Source organism: Phalacrocorax aristotelis, chromosome 23, assembly GCF_949628215.1.
Source record: "Phalacrocorax aristotelis chromosome 23, bGulAri2.1, whole genome shotgun sequence".
In the NCBI taxonomy this organism is placed as follows: Eukaryota; Metazoa; Chordata; class Aves; order Suliformes; family Phalacrocoracidae; genus Phalacrocorax; species Phalacrocorax aristotelis.
Window position 1 is genome coordinate 7,322,689 of NC_134298.1, and position 16,770 is coordinate 7,339,458.

At 59.0% G+C, this 16,770-nt stretch overlaps 1 protein-coding gene and 1 long non-coding RNA gene across 3 annotated transcripts in view; both read right to left on the reverse strand.

Moving 5' to 3' along the window:
* The window catches only part of ZNF385C (zinc finger protein 385C), an 86,762-nt gene extending 86,674 nt beyond the window's left edge, over positions 1-88 (reverse strand). For both annotated transcript variants that reach the window (XM_075116854.1, XM_075116853.1), the window contains exon 1: positions 23-88. In XM_075116854.1, coding sequence (XP_074972955.1) covers positions 23-59 — 37 coding nt within the window. In that variant the 5' untranslated portion in view covers positions 60-88. The remainder of the gene's footprint in view (positions 1-22) is intronic.
* Positions 89-9,928: 9,840 nt separating this feature from the next.
* On the reverse strand, positions 9,929-16,635 carry LOC142067854 (uncharacterized). Its single transcript, XR_012664155.1, has 2 exons — positions 16,456-16,635; positions 9,929-12,896 (listed from the first exon to the last, which is right to left on the reverse strand). It is a non-coding gene; the product is annotated as an uncharacterized LOC142067854 (long non-coding RNA).
* Between the last annotated feature and the right edge of the window lie 135 nt (positions 16,636-16,770).

A 16,770-nucleotide genomic window follows, 5' to 3' on the forward strand; every position in this document is an offset into this window, starting at 1 on the left:
AGCCGCCCCCCGCCCGCCCTACCTGCCCAGCCGCCCGGCTCCGCCGCCGTTTGCAGCATCCTCCCGCCGGCTGCTCGCTCCCGGCTGGGCGAGCGCGCTCCCGGAGGAGAAGGAGGAGGAGGAGGAGGAAGAGGAGGAGGGAGGGGGGGGGAGGAGAAAAGGGGGGGGATGAAGGCAGCGCGCGCGCCGCCGCGGTGTCCCCCCCTCGGCGCCGTGCGCCCGTAACGGGGTGGGAGGGGGGAAACGGTGGCGGCGGCGCATCCCAGTGCTGCATCCCGCAGCGGGGCCCGGGTGGGGCCCCCCCCGCACCCCTCGGGCCGGGTCGGGCAGCTGAGCGGGGACCCCCAGGGTCCCCCTCCCAGCTGTGCTGCCACAGCCGCCTGGGCACCCCCGGGGGGGGGTGGGCGCAGCGGTCTCCAGCCCCTTTCCGGGGGATCGGGGGTCAGTAAGGTGCTGTGGCTGAGCCCATGGAGGAGGGTGACCCAGCAGGGCTGCAGGGAGGGCACCTCGATTTTGGGGCACAGAGATGCTCAGTGCCACCGGCACCATGGAGCACGGAAGGGTCAGGTCTCAGTCCTGCCCACCGAGTTTTCCCCTTCATCTCCAGGTGCTGGGATTAGTGTCCCTAGTCCCAAAGCCCCAAGTGGCAGCAGGTAGCCCAGCTCCCCAGGAGCTCTCAGAGGGGACAGGGGAGGTGGCCCCGCAGGGGCTACAAGGCTTCTCTGGCAGCAGAGCCCCTGGCCTGACCCAGAGTGTGGCTGCGGTCCCCGTGCATATGCAGCTGGCATCTTGGTGGGGTAACACCTCACACCCTGCCTGTACAGCCCAGCCCCTCCGAAAGTGCTGGAGGAGCCCAGCTGCTCCAGGAGGATGAAACAGAGCCGAGCGGGAAGGGACGGAGGGAGGGGGCCCGCAGAGAGATGCTGCGTGCTCTTAAGTCATCGGAGCTGGAGCGCAAGGCACCCGCCAGGCAAAGGCTTCTTTGCTGACATACAGCTGGTTTGTGCTAAGATCAACATTTTTTTGAGTGCAAAAGCATGTGTTTTCCTATCATTGTCATTGTTATTAATATTTTAGCAGCTCCCAGAACCTTTAAGCAGGGACACACAGTGTTGACATAGAAGAACACATATAAAAAAGACCTGCTCCCCACCCCAAGGAATATACTGTCTAGACACATTATATAATCACATTTTGCCCTCCTCCAGGACATTTCACAGAGGATCTCCAAGCGCTTCTCAAAACTGCCAATTAAGCTTTGCAGCCTGGCTGTGAGGGAATTGCTCTGCCCTCCTGGGCTCTCTGGCCAAGAGCACTCTCCTCCAGAACAGATGCACTCAGGGACTCTCTTCTCCAGGAGCTCTCAGCTGCTGCTGCTTTGCCTCCACTAAGAAGCAGAATCGATGCCAAGATGAAGTCCGATCAGCCCCGTGAAGTCACTGGCGGAGGGGTGGAGGCTGCTGGAAGCGAGGGGCAGACCATGCGCCCAGCAAAGGGCTATGGCTGCAGGAGGGCTCAGAGGCCCCCAGCTACCAGGGAGGTGGAAACCAGGAGCAGAGATACCAAGCTTTGTGCTCCTCTCCAGCAGGTGTTTCTAGGCCTCCTGATCCTGAAATACAAGCTGATGGCCCAACAGCGCTGGGTTATGCCTGTCTGGACCAAGAGCCCCTTTCCTTGCTGCCACCAGAGCCAGGATCGGGTCCCGGGATCAGCGGTGCCGCATGTCTCTCATTATAAATTACTTTGGTTTTTAAGAATCCTTTCCCCAAAGCTTGGTGCATTTATTTGCTGTGCCATCCGATTTTTACAATGTAGCATGTTTTTTTCCTCCCTATAAATAATTACAGGGACTCTAATGGATCTCAAACCTTGCATTACCTTAGCTGTCAGGAGCTTGACGATTGCAGTGTAGCCTTCCTCTCTAAGGAGCAGAGACAAGGCTGCAGCTCCTCCACAGACTTTTTTTTGTTCACGTTAACCCTTACAGCCTCATCCTATCTCCATCACACCTGGAGGTCGGGTCTGACCCAATTGACTTGTGCAAACTGTCCTCAGCAGGACCCCCTGGGTCCGCGCCCAGCTCTGCCAGGCACTGGCTCCCCACCACGCAAACACGCTTTGATGATTAAATTCCTCATAAAAATATTTTCACTGATGTTAACTTCACGAATTGTTATTTATTTCCCATACAACCCTGCCCAGCCCTGTCTCGCTCCCGTCTCCTTCCCACACAGACCCAGCCTCAGCTGGCTCAAAACAAACTCTAACAGGCTGCAAGTGAACTTGTTTTCCCATCCACAAACACTGCACAAAGACAGGGCAAGGCAATCAATGCGATATGCATCTCAGCAATGCTGGCTAATCCTCCTGGAGACACCTCTTCTCTTGTGTTTAGTTCAGCTTCCCCCCGAGATTTGTTTGTGCCGAGGCCAGCGGAGACTCATCGCCCTCAAACCTCTTAGTTTGCCGCAGATATTTCTGAAAACGAAGACAAATCTCTAAACAAAGAGAAGGTCATCTCCAGCTGCACCACACAGAAATGCTGTGGGACAAATTAGCAGAAGGAACAGGGCATACAAATCCTCCACCTCGCTGCAGTTGCTCACAAAGTTTCTCCCACCCCCGTGCTCATTTCTTTACAGCAGCTTTTTGCATTTGAAAGAGCAGAAACGAGCCTACCAGAGAGAAAGCCTTTTGCAAGCCGGCACGGGCCAGCTCCACGCCAGGGGCCGCAGCTCCGCTGGGCAGGGCACTGTACAGAGCCCCAGCCTCCGCCCGAGTTTGCTCCTCTGACGCGCCCCTTCGGTGTCAGCCCCTTCCCCCGGGGAATGGGCACTCGTCAGGGCTGACGCTTCACCCGCCCTCGCGTTTGCAGAGTTCAGAAGCAGCTCCGCGTTCAGTGAGTAAGTTTTACAATTAACCCAACGGTCTACATCCTCACAGCAGCGACGGAGCTGCGCTGTCGGCCCCAGCAGCTCTGAGCATCTCACGGCGCCGGGAGGTGCTGGCGCTGCCCGGGGACGCGGCGGTGGCACCTCGCCGGTGGGGGTGACAGAGGAGCCGAAGGCTGTCGCAGACTCGAGACCATCGAGACATTTCCAATCCCAAACGTGGAGCCACAGGACCACAAGCCCTGCCCATGTCCTGCCCGAAGACCTCCAGGCTCCTGAGCAGCATCAGGGTCTCAGACCTCAGGAGATGGGGAAGGGGACGATGAGGAAGAGCCCACCTTCGAAAACCACAGCCTCGCCCCTCAGCTGTGCCCTCTTCGAGGCACCACTGCAAGCACCTGTGACGGACCAGGAGAGACGGTGACTGAGTCTCTAAAAGCAATTTTAGGCAGCTGGTGGTTGCAAAGCCCTCCCCACACAAGCCGGTTCTGCAAGGAGCAGCCCCGAGCAGCGCTGAGCCACCCCAGGGCTCACGGCCCCTGCCCGCGCACGCCCCCGCACAGAGCCCGTCTGCAAACACTGGGGCGCAGAGCTGGTGCCATCACCGGCGGCTGCTGCCAGCGCAGCCACTTGTGCGTGATTCATAAGCGACGGATCCCCCCGAAACAGCTGCACAGGATCTGCTGCGCCCCGTGGAGACGCGAGTTGGCAGCTCAGGTGCTGCTAAAGTGCCCCCTGAGAGAGCCCAGCCAGGGCCAAGAGCCCCCCAGCCCCAGCCTCCTCTAGGCAAGCTGCCACTGAGGGCCTGATGGTTTCTCCAAGAGGAGGGCCCCCTCCTGCAGCACCCACCGGGGTCCCACCAGCACTGACTGGCTGCAGTGCCAGCTCTCCGGGTACAGACAAGAGCTGTTCATCCCCTTGCCCAGCATCACTGCTTCCCACACGGCAGGGGACCTGTGACAGGCAGAGCCTCCCCCTGCCCAGGCTTACAGGCACCGCAGCCCACGGGAGCCAGGTGGAGGGGCGGGACTGTGCCACGGGAGCCAGGGTCCCACAGCCCGGGAAGGTTGGCACGGGGCGGCTCAGCCCCAGCATCGCTTTCCAGGAAGCCTTGCTGGCTCCTCAGCCACCACGCTGAGCCATGCCAAGCTGCTCCAGCAGCTGCCGTGGCCGTTCAGCAGCTGTTAAGCCTATAATTGCTCATTGAGTCTTTTTTTTTTTTTTTGTGAAAGCAGCACTGTCAGGGAATTAAATCTTTTCAAAAGCCCATAAAGATTTCATAAATGTTTCAGATCCAGGTCAATGGGGGTTAGCATCTTACAGCCAGGAGAAGGGGAGAGGGGCAGCAGAACATCTCAACAGCCATAAGCAGTAAAAGAGACAACACCAACGGGTGACCCCAGCCCATGGGAAGTTGTCCTTGCCTTTGTGCTGAGGCTGCACAGACCCTGCCCGACCCCTGGGTCCCAAGGTAGCCTGGGTGCAAGGGCTGTCTTTGGTGGGCTCCAGATCATTTGCCTTAAATTCCCGTGGCACGCTGCTGATGCAGTCAGTGGGATGCCGGGATGCACGCATGGCAGCCCCACCAGCCTCCAGGCGAGCAAGAAGCCAACACAGAGCAAGTTTGGCCACACCAGCCCCAGGCAATAGCAGCATCTTGGCTGTCCTGCCTCTGCTGTACCCGGTAGCTGAATTAACAGATAACCTGGCTCTGGCCAGATGCAGTGATCAGGCCCAGCAGCCAGCACAGGCAGGGAGGGCACCAGCCCTTGCAAACACCTGCATTTGGATTCAGAGGAGCCCACAGTGTCCTGAGGGGCAAAGGTTTGCACTCTGTAAGAGCTGTTGAAAAAACAGGATAAGCTTTTCCATTTATACAGCCCTTTCCACACGAGCACTTTGCAAATAGCTTGTTAATTAAATCTCAGCACTCTTCTGCTAGGTAAGGTGTTACCAGCAGCACTCCAGTGCGTGCAGTTTGAAGTTCAACCCATGGTCCAGCAGCACCTTCCTGTTGCTTTTAAGGACAGGGCAAGAGTGCTGGGACAGTGAACCTGTCTGTCCGTCTGTCCGCATGCCCAACAGGCCTCGATAGTGAGGGCTGCACTTCTGGCCACTGAGCTGCAGCTCCAGCAGCACACCACTGGGGCAGTGGGATGAGGGCAGTGACCGGCCCTGGTGCCAGAGGGGTCGGCCCCCCAAACACCACCATCGCCACAGCACACGAGGCACCCGCCTGTTTCACTGCAACTCTTGCACCGCTGGGGTGGTTTGGTTCGGAGCAAAAAGGGAGGATGAAAACCTTGAAGCCATCTCAGGGTATATCAAAACCTTGGTCACAAAAGATGCCTAACTTGAGCCTACAAAAGCTTGAGGCAAAGAGCATGCTAGCAAAACCTTTAGAAACTAAAAGGCAACAAGAGGAGCATGCTATCCATCACTGAAAAGTTGGGGAGCTGGTTTATGAATTTTGAATGTTCATAGCAGCTGATGCTCTGCAGCTCCGCTGATCCCACACCGGGTGCAGGGAGACCATCCCTGCAGGGAGCCCGGCTGACCAGGCGGGGCAGCTGCCCTCAGCATGGAGACCCCCGTCCCACAGAAAGGTCCAGAGGCTGTCCTGTGGCAGGGATGCGCCAGCCCCGTGGTGGGACAGAGACAGTGGCCATGTGCATGGTCCGGTGCCCGCCCATGTCACTCCACGGCAGCTGAGAGGAGCAGGGGCTGTTGTGTGACTTCAAGAACAAGCAACAGGGAGAATCGAGCCCCAGTGGGGTTGTTGCGGGCGACACTCGGTGTTTACAGGTTACCGAGGAACCGCGGGCTCCTGCCGGCAGCCCCCGCTCTGTCCCAGGCACCTGCTATTTTTAGTGCGAGCGCGGAGCTGCCTTTGATCATCCCTCTTAGCTTTGTAAAATATCCGGGCCAGATGAGCGCGTCGCACAGCCTTTGCGGCACGGCTCCGCCGTAACACGCTTTGCGAGGAAGGGCTCGGGACTCCAGCTGCCACCAGCGGGGCCACACTGCGGGGAGGAACCTGGCGTCTGGGGGGCCGTGGACCACCCGCCTCCGGAGGTTAAACACGCTCAGGGCAGCCGTGGCGCCGCACCCCTGGTAGAGCCGGGCTGTGTGGACTGCCTGGGTTCTGCAGAGCCTCCAGCACCCCGACACCAGCACCCTGCACCCATGGGTGCTGCAGGCAGCACAACGGGACATGTTTTCTTACCAGGGTGGAGAAGCAAGAGCACAAACAGGTCAGAGCCAGTGCTGCTGGGAGGGTTCAGCACAAGACAGGCTTTCTGCTGAGCCAAGCACCCATTTGGGCACCCACGGGTACAGGAAACCCCTCACTGGGTGCAGGGACCAAGGGATCCCCCAGCACCTGGAAACCACCCCCAGCCATAGCACCCGCAGCCCCAGCCATCCCCGTGACTGCTCGCCCTCACGGCCCCGTGCCAGAGCCCGGCACTGCTGCCTCGGCCACGGCGTCGGGTCCCGAAAGGCTGCCTGAGTGAAAAAGGCACCAAAAACCCATCGTTAGTGGAGGGACTTCTGTTATTTTATCGCAGTTGTTCTTTCCTTCCCGCTGTAATTTTTAATTAAAATCCACAAAAGGAAGATAAGTAGTCCCTCTGCATAATTGCAGGGAGTAAATTTTATGGTATAGAAAAATGGTTTTAATTTTTAATAGACTTCTTTTTAAGGAAGAGCACCACTTTGAAGGGAGCTGTGAGCCCTGGTAATATTATCAAAGGTAAGGAGAGGAACAAAGATGGGTTTATTACATGTTTCCTATAGAACTGTTATTTTAGGGTAGTTTTGTGCTTTATTCTAATGAGCGATGAATTGCACCAGCTCCGTTTTCTGCAGGAGGAAAATTAAAATGAAACTGATAAGAGGCCCAGCCTCTAGCTTCTGACTTACCTCCCAATTATAAATGAAAGCTCACAGGCATTCCAGAGATGGGACTTGATGTCTACATTAATTATAAATAAATTATCTACACTTAATGTTTAAATGAAATTCCAGATAAAGCTTTATATTTAGAAGAGCGCTGCATCAGTGCATAAATATTTATGCAAGGAGTCTGGATCAACTGCAGCTGCTTCAGCGTGACGTCGAAGTGGAGCCAGAATGGGGAGCCCCGGTTGGGGGGCTCGGGGGCAGTGGAGCGGAGCCCACCAGTGCCGGGAGGGGAGCGGGACTGTCAGGTCTCAAACCCAAAATGCCACTGGTGCTTGGAGAGGGGAGGTAGTGGGTCACATTGGGGCTGCACCAGCCTGATGCTGGCTGGGGTGGCTGATGACAGCAGCTTCCTTCCCATCTTTCTCCAGAGCCCAAGACCTGGCGGGACCCCTGAAGCACACAGTGCCAGAGCAAGGGTGAGCCTTGCCCTCGCAGCACAGAGCAGGGGGATGCACCAGAGCCCTGGTGGGAGCAGCGCCAGCCCCAAGTGGTGCCTCAGGTCACAGCAGCAGGGAACCAGCTCCATAAGCCTGGTGGTCCCAGCCTGGGTGGGGGTTTCATGCTGGCAGCACGGGCAGCCCCCACAGGTCTCGGGCTGGTGGATCACAGTGGCTTTGGCATGGGATGGCTGGACAAGCTGGGCAGGAGCAGGCCTACAGGAAGAAGCCTGGGACCACACCAGGGAACGGCTGCTCCCCCAACCCCACAGCCCCCCAGGCTCCTCACTGTCACCAGAGCCACACACACTCACCAGTTTCCAAAGGATTCTCCTACCATCAGGGCTCAGGAAACATCACCGAGGCCAACTCCATCCCAGCAGCAGAAATAACTATTTCCCCACAGAACAAAGCTAATTCTCTCTTCCTCCCCAGCACCCCTGCCCCCAGACAGCCCTCAACCCCAGGAACCACCGCAGCAGCACTGCTCACCTTTAAAGGCTCAGCCCCAGGGTGGGGGAGGCTGAATGGCCCCACCTGGGTGCAGGGGCTCAGCTGCTCTGCCCACCCCACTGCCTGCACCGCAGAGGAGCTGCCAGGACCCCCTTTCCAGGAGGCAAACTGAGGCACAGTGAAAAGCTGTGATTTCCTCAACACGTTCTAGTATTACCCCCAACCACTTTATCAACATGGACAATAGGTTTTATAACATATATATATATGTAGTGTACATATATATATATAACAGAAAATAAATGCTATTTTCGGTTGTGCCCTGTCCCTGCCATCCCAGGACCAATCCCTCTGGCTCCCCCCAGCCCTCAGTCCTGAGAGCAAGAGGCCATTTCAGGGCTTTTTAGTTCCCCAGCAACGAGAAGGGGGCATCATCTGTGCTGCAGCATTTTTCACAGCTTCGCCTCAGCCACCGCAGGAAGTTTTACGGCTCACACAGGTTTGCTGTTTGGCTCAGGCTTAAAAGGAGACGTTTTTTATGCTTTAATGGAGCTGGGGTGGAAGAGGAGAAATTTGAGAGGCCTGTGGCTCAAAGCTGTGTAGAAAAACAGTAAAAGAGAATAAATAAAAGGTGATTGAAATCGTTCAGCCCCCCCATCGCTTGTGCAGGAGTTCCGCCGAAGTCCAGGAAGGACCCAGCATCCTGAGCATCCACTGCCGAGGTGGGACATCATCCCTGGGGACACGGGGAGCAGCTCGTGCCAGCAGCCAGCCATAAGCTGAGGTGCTGTCCCGGGCACCCGGGCTGCTGCCAAGAACCGATGGGAAGCCCGAAGAAAGAACCCTTGTCCCCAAGGTTGGGTGCTCCTGGCCAGACCCCCAGAGCCACTTCATGCCATTGAAAATCCAGGATGCAGCAGCTTCACAGGGGCCTGAACACATGTGCATGATTTCTTCTTGCTGCCTCTCTGATCGCTGGGTGCCAGCCCCCCACAGCGTGTGCTAGCCCCTGTCAGTGTGAGTCAGCCCCCCGCCAGCGTGTGCCAGCCCCCCCCAGCATGTGCCAGCCCCCCACAGTGCGTGCCAGCCCCCCACAGCGTGTGCCAGCCCCCGCTGCAGCCCAGGCTGCCAGCATGTTTTATTAACACACCTTGCTCTTGCTGATGCTGCTGTTTGCTCCCCGGCTGCCAGTGTGCCAGGCAACATACTGGAAAATAAATAAACAACATCTTGGGGTATGAGCCCTCCTGCCTCGCAGCATGGCTCTGCCCAGGCAGCCTCTGCCTTGAGACCACAGGAGGTCATCTCCCATCCCTGCCATCCTGGAGGCGCCAGGGGCTGAGCACCATGGGGCTCCTCTGGCCTCCTGGGAAAGACCGTTTCCTCCCCGCGCCACCCCACAGCCAAGCTCTGCGGGGCCTCAACTGCCGTGTCGGCATGGCACTGGGCTGAGCTCTCTGCAAGCTCATGGGCAGCCTGGAAAAAATCTGTGCTAATCCCCTGACTCCAATGGCCACGTTCGTCCCTCCTGCCAAATGCTGCCATGGACACTGCTCCTGGGCCCTCCGCGTCCCCGGGGCTGTTCCTCGGCTGTGCCCATTTCACCCAGGATTAGCTGAAGAGCAGGGAGAAACAGCACCTGCTTCGCTTCAGGAGCGGCTGTTGTGCAAACTGGCTGCTGCAACCCTCCTGCCTGCACAGGTACAGGCACTGCCGGTGCCCTGCCTGCTCCGGCCTCCCACGTCAGGCAGGACACACGTGGGACACAGCAGAGCACAGGGACACGCAGAGCATCCCGGCCAGGGCGGAGCATCCCGGCTAAAGCAGAGCATCCCGGCCAGGGCAGAGCATGCACGTGTGACCCATCAGCGAGCATTGCGCAGGCAGAGCCTGGCACAGTCGGCCCAGGAGTTGCAGCAGGGTCACCTTCGGTATCGCAGCGCTGCACAGTCCTCACTCTGCAACAGGAGCGGTATCTCATTTCTTCCTCAATTAGCTCCTGATTATCAGCGTCCCAGGGCCCCTTTCCAGTCTCTGTTTAATGCACCATTAATAATTCATTTCTCAGATAGCAAGAATGCAGCGCGAGGTTAGGGCTTTGTGACTAATAAGTACCAGAGCAACCCTCATCTCCAAGGGACAAATGAAGGGAACAAAAATAAAGCAAAAGAATCAAAGATAATATGTTTTGTGGCCTTTAATCAAACACTGGATAAAGATTTTGATTACTCAGGTGAAGAACACACAGGCACACTCCTCCTTGGCAGCCACAGGCTGCTGGGCTCCCACGCCTCGCCGACCCTGCTGCGGCCCCACTGGCACCGGCACCGTCCCATCGCCTTCTCGGTGGCAGAGAGGGAAACTGAGACACCTCGAGGAAAAACTCAGGTGGCCACCAAGCCAAAGCAGGGCCTGGGCCCACACCGCCCCGCTCCCAGGGCTGGAGGTTCAGGTGCAAGCTGCATCCTTCCTCAAGCTGGAAAATCCCAGGCGGCCGGATTTCCCCAGTGCCCAGCCCCATCTGGTGGTTCCTGGGGCAGAGAGAGGAACCAGAAACCCTGTCCTTTTCCTGGAAAATCCTGGTTGTTTCCTCAGAAGCCCTGAACACCCTGGCCTCTCTGCAGGGGCTTCAGGAATGGGTGGGAGGCACAGCCCGACCTGATCAAGGGGATGCGATGTCCCACTGCACGGTCCCAGGCTCTGCACTGTGTCAGGGAGGACAAATGACATCGAAGAAGTTCCAGGACCACGCTCAAATATGCATTATTTTTTCCCCAAAGCTGCTGAGCATCCCAGGCTTCACTGACAGAAGGTACAAAGCAGACCTGCCCAACCACATGGCCGGCGCGCAGGAGCCTCTGCATTACATGGGCCATCTCTCCTACGAGCCTGGCAAGTGCTGCCCACTTGCATAAAACACGAAAAGGACTTAAAAACCATGACTGGAGTTTGTTCAAATTGCAGAGTGGCATGTGGTCCCACACGGGATGGGAAGGAGAAGCAGCTCCTTGCTCTCTCCTGCTGCTGCTGCCGCCCCGCCGTGCTCCATTGTGGGTAAAAGTGGAGAAACTACGTAAGGGAAACAAATGGCGAACAAAAAACATCCGCTGAAATACCCATGGCTGCAGGAGGAGAAGCAGCCGGGCGGTGTGCGAGGTGTGATGGACTGGAAGCACCCACCAGGCTGACGGTGACAGCACAGCCCACGGCCCCTGGGTGCAAAAACTCCTACAACCACAGCCAGCAGCACCGGTGTGGGGCAGGACGCCAGGTATTCCCAGTCCACTGCTCCGCATGGGAGGGGAGAGCTGTTGGCCTGTTGAATGCCAAGGGGTCATGTCTGGAATGGGTGGGACAAGCAGCGCTCCTGTCAGAGCCGTTCCCAGCGCTGGGCTGGGCAGCAGCAGTTGGGGATGCTTCTGCGGTGGGCTGGGGCGATGGGCACATCAGGACACGGCTTTCCCGGCCGGGCAGCACAGCTGGGCTGGGGACCCCGCGCTGCCCGCAGGGCTCTGCCCGCCGAGGGGCAGGGAGAGGAGCAGAGCCGGCACTGGCCATGGGGCGCGGTGAGGAGTGGCGTGTTGGCAGCTGCGCATTAAGTGTGACAGGTTTCTGACAGATCCAATTATAAAGCCAGGTCTCAGCAGAATCACAGCCCTGAGATTTAGTGCATGAAATTTTGTTTGGGAAATTTCCGATACTGCAGCTTGTGCCGCGGGTCCCCACAGGACCCCGCTGTGCTGGCACCCGCCGAGTCGTCCCTGGGTCTCACCCCCACCGTGCTGCATGCCCTCCCTTCCCCACGTCCTGCTGATGCACTGGCCAAATGCAGAGAGTAACCTAAAAAAATGGCAAGAATAAGAGAGGCAAACCCCCGCAGCAGCACTGGAGAAGAGGGATACCTGCAGCCTCCCTGCTCTTCCGCCCCACGGAGACGTGCCCTGGCCGCTGCATGACGGGATCATCCCTGCTTCCAGCACAGCCCCAGGGACGTGCATGGGCTACAGACTGTAAATTGCTCGGGCTTCCAGTAGCTGAGAATCTGCCCAGTCTTTCACCGCACAGCCTAGGTCAATATTTTTAGCCCGCTTCCTAGAAAAGCAACGCGTGCATGCACAGGGCATCATCTGCCTGTGCGTCAGTGCCCGCCCAGGGCCTTTCAGCCTATTTCAGCCAATTGACTGGTCTTAGGGCGAGGAGGTTCCCACAAGTTTCCCTAAAAGCAGTGAGCCTGGAGAGGCAGGAGAGCTTTCCTTCTAGTGGGGCTGTAGCATGGGGGTGGCAACTGCGGGGAGAGGAGCCGCATCTTGGCTGCGCTGCTGCCGGGGAGCAGCCCATGGCTTTGCTGGGTCCCGTCTCGAGCAGGGGAGAAGCAGGCAGCCCATCGCTGGAGGAGAGGAGACACATGGCAAAGCCCCGCTCTGGGAATAACTCACAGCAGCATCTCCCCTCCTAGGCAGGAGGAGCCCCTGCACCCGCCCAGACCCAGAACCACAGGGTGAGACCTCCATGGAGTTTCTGCTGCTCTCGGCCGCCTGACGAGGAAGCAAACGACTGAGCTCCCCCTCCTCGCAGCCCCACGCCAGGCCACCCACCGCTGCTGGGCCACCCCCTTCCCCAGGGCAACGCTTCTGCCGGCAGCACCGTGCTGAGCCCAGCCCGGGCACCGGCCCCTCCGCCAGCCCACAGCCCAGCCGCTGCCTGCTCTCAGCGAGCGGTCCCGTCCTCCTCGGCTGGCCAGGGACTTGGCTGCCCTGGAAATGCTCCTCAGATGAAAGCAGCCACGTAACCTCCAGGGGCTGAGGAGATTTGGGCCAAAGAGGACACGGAGATGCAGGGCTGGCTGCTCCCCCGTGGCACTTTGGTCCGAAGGGACGACGAGTCTCTGCGCCGAGCACAGGGCTGGCTCCTCTGCCCCTGCCACCAGCGGAGCTGTGCAATTTCTCCTTATCAAACACAGACCCTGGATTAGAGGGTTTATTTTACTTTTTACATAGTGTCTGAGAAGGCAGTGCTGTGCCCTGGTGCTGACAGCAGATCCTGTGATCGCAGGCGGGGAGGAAGCTTGGAATGAAAGCTGGCAAGTCGGCAGCACCGCAGCCATTGGATCCAAGCTGCGTCACCGTTCCCTGGCTCTGGAACCTGGGAGCTGTTGGGAAGACAGATTTGCTTTTGCACCTGCAAGGCTGTTTCATCCTCTGCTGTCTGCAGCTGAGCCCAGGCCGGCAGGTGCTGGGGTGGCTCAGTCGCTGTCTGGGGGCTGGGAGCCTCCCTGTCTCCAGCCCCGGCTTTTGTGCCCTCCTCGGGGACATCTGGTGAATGCCTGCAGCCCCTGCCCTGAGCCCAGCAGATCAGCCCCTGCGCACATGCACCCCTCATGGCTGGGCGAGGGGTTGGTCTGATCCAGCCGTGGCTGCACCCAGCACCCCGGGTGCAGGCTGCGGCGGTTGCACGAGTGTCACCCAGCAGGGACGCCTCCCCGAGCACCCTGGGACGAGCAGCTCCTGGTCTCAGCATCCCTGTCATGGTGCCATCAGGGATCCATGGGTGGCAGAAGCAGCGCTGCCCTGCAGCACCCTGGGCACGTGCCTCCCTGTGCCACCAGCATGGCTGGCATCACCCGGCTACGTGCCGGGGAGCTTTTTTAGTCTAAGCAGAATAAAACTGCAGTGATTATATTTCCTGTCTCCCTGCTCGGGGCGGGAGGGAAATTGTTTGATGCTAATCCCCTTGTTTAATCCATTGGCAACCTGACATGCTAACAGTCAAGATTAACTCCCGGCGGGGAATCATTGGACGTGTAGCCATCGGTCACAGGAACGGCAGAGCAGAGCAAGACGAGGATGTTCCTGCACTTTGTGGGCTCCCACATGCTTCCAGCAGAGGAGGAGAGGGGAGGTAGGAGCAGCGTGGAGAGAGGGCTTTTGGTTTTCAGGATCAAGTTCCTCCACAATGAGCAGTTTTCACCAGGCTGGAATTTCCCCTGGTACAGAAAGGGAGGCTCCAGCTGTCCCAGGAAAGGTCACCTCGGGGGCTGACGTGCTCCCAGGCTCCGGCAGACATACCGTGTGACATTGAGATTTTCAGATGTGCCTGGGAAGGAAAATTCAGCCCCCCACCCCCCTCGCCCACAGATGCCACCAGACTCATCCTGCTGCTGCCCAAGCCCATGTCCATGCAGGGCCAGAGCTGCAGGGGCAGGACAGAGCAGCCCCCCAGGTCAGGACCCCAGGTCCCAGGCACCCATAGTCCAGCAAGGGCATCACCTTGAGAAAGGTGTCCAGGGATCCTGCTGCAGCTGCTCTGTGCCCTCCTTGCTGCAGACCTGTGCCTGATTTTGAGTTTCAATTTGTCTGACTTTATCTTCAATCCCTCAGTTCTTATTATTCCTTTCTCAGTTAAGTTAAAGAGCCCTTTAATACCTGGCAGTTTTCTCCCTGGGAAGGTACTCGCACACTGTAATCAAGTCACATCTCAGGCTACTTTTCGATAAGCTAAACAGATTGAGCTCTAAGTCTCTGCTAAACACCCAGCCTCAGGAAAGGACCAATCTGAGGCGCTGCCAAGCAGAGTGGAGCTGGGTTTTTTCAGCTGGTGCATTGAAAGGTGAATTGTCACTTTCTGATGCACTGATGATAAATGAAATGGGCTGTATAAAAATAAATCGTTGCATTGCCCTTGCTCTGGAGAGCTCTGTGAGCTCACACGGCTGCCAGAGGCATGAGGGGTGCTGGAGAAGGAGGACATGGGTGCCTCTGGGGCTGTGCCCATCCGCATGCCAAGCCCTGGCCTGGCAGCCTGCGGGAAGCTCACCTGCAAAACAGCAGGTGGAAAACACCTTTGCTGCACTTTTGCTAGCGAAATGTCCTGCAGCAGCTCTTTGCTGCAGGTCTGATGGTGCCTGTCTCCACTTACAGGCAGGGAGTTATGATGGCTGGAAATGTAAGTGCTTCAGGGAGCTGAGATAAGCAAAGATGCTCTAAGCCACAGGCTTAAATCCAGAGGTTATTGACAGGGGATGTGTCAGTGCGCAAGAACCACTCCAGCGGCCCTCTCTAATGCCCAGCTATTGACAGGGCAACTGAGTGATGAAGTGGGGCTTCAGGCTGGTTTAATCACAGGACAAGCCTGCCCGGTGCTGCCCAAAGGCCAGGTACATCTGTCGCGCTCCATGGAGGCACGGTCACGCTTTTGCTGCGGGGGGACGGGAGCGGGGTGACACAGGGCAGGGTGCAGCACCCTCAGGGGAGCCCTGTCCTGGGCTGCGCGAGGAGCAGGGGGAGCAGAGGGCCCCCCTGGCCGGGGGTCTGGCCCATGGCGGGGGGACGAGTGGTGCAAAGCAAAGACACTGTGCCAGTGCACGGTGAGAGCCTGCCGGGAGCAGGCTGGGGCCAGGGACACGCTCGGGCAGCCCCATGACACATGGACCTGGTCAGACACGGGCTTTCAGCCTCCCTGAGTCCCTGTGGCTCCGAAGCCGGTTTATCAGCACGCTCCAGACCCGATCGATGCAGGAGTGACCTGAATGGCTGATCAGAGGGGAGCAGCCACTGCCTCTGCCCCAGGGCTGAGGGATGCAGCAACAGCGCACTGGGAGGAGGCTGCCCGCAACAGCCAGGGCAGATTAATGGAGGTCGCAGGGATATGCTTCCCTGCACCCTCACTCAGGCTGGCCCAGCCACTGGCAGCCTGGGGACTCAGCCACGCGAGGCCGGCTCTGAAGGACGCCGGCTCTGAAGGACGCCGGCCAAGGTCGCAGCACCAATTGCTGCAGCTCGGCTGCTCCCTGCTGCCAGGCCCAAGGTGACCGAGCCCCTGGGAAGGGGAAGCCAGATGGGGCTGGTGTTACAGCAGAGGTGCACAGGGAGGAACAAGCAGTGGCTGGATGCAGACCCACTTGTAAAACCTGCAGAGTCCCACAGAGCAATGCTGTCCTGGCCCCATATCCCATGGGGTCAGGTGTGCCCCCTCAAAAACAGACAAGTTTGGATCAATGTTGCAGGAATGCTGGTTTTGGGCACGAAAACAGACAACGAGATCCATCTGGGCTGGTGAGAGATCATACCACCCAGAGCTGCAGGCACCCATCAGATTAACTCACAGCCTGGATTTTCCAAGCACAAATCAGGGCAATTTGAGCTTAGCAAAACGATCTGGGGTCCCTGCAGGAGGGATTCTGCCTGGGGAGGGGTAGGAGAGGCCATCCCAGCCCACCGAGAGCTACAAATAACCCAAACGGCCTCATTACCCAGATTCTGATGAACAGGAGTTTGGTTTTGTGTTTCCCCCGGGGCTAACTCCACCTGAAACTGGGCTATGCCTCATTACAGCAGAAGCCGCTGCCTTCAAAGTCAGGCAGGAGCGGCACGCTTGCTGCGAGCACATGTCCCTTGCTGGAGATAACCACCGGCAGCGGCCCACGGCGAGCAGCCCCGGTGGCCGCGGTGCCGGGTACCGCGCTCCCAGGGATGGCTGCCCAGGGAGGGGACGGGTTTTGGCCGGAGATCACCCCCAGGCCCCCACCCCCCCGCCCAGGCCCCCTGCGCCTTCAGCCGCCGGGTGGAGAAGCCGCCCCTCGCCCTCGGCGGAGCTCCTTGTGCCCAGCGGCACCGGGCGGGGAGCAGGGGCAGACGGCGACCCCCGCAATCCCGCAGCCCCCGGGGCGCGCAGAGCGACCCCACAACCCGCCGAGCAACCGCGCTGCTTACCGTGGCGGGAGGTCCCCGGGCCGGCACCGACACGCGTGGCCGGGTCCCGCGGGGAAGGGGCGCGCACGGAGCGGCGGGTGCGAGCGCCGCAGCCTCCCCGCCGGGCCCCGGCTGAGCATCCCCCCCCGGGCCGGACCCGCTGGCCCGGGCGTCCCCCGGCTCCCCGGGCATCGCCCTTATCCCGCGGCCGGGCCGGGGCTTCCCTCTAGCGACCGTCGGCGGGAGAGCACGGCGGGGGCGGGGGCGAGCGGGCGGGCGGGCGGGGGGGGGCGCCACGGGAGCCCCGAGCCCCCGGCACCGAGGCCGGCCCGGGGT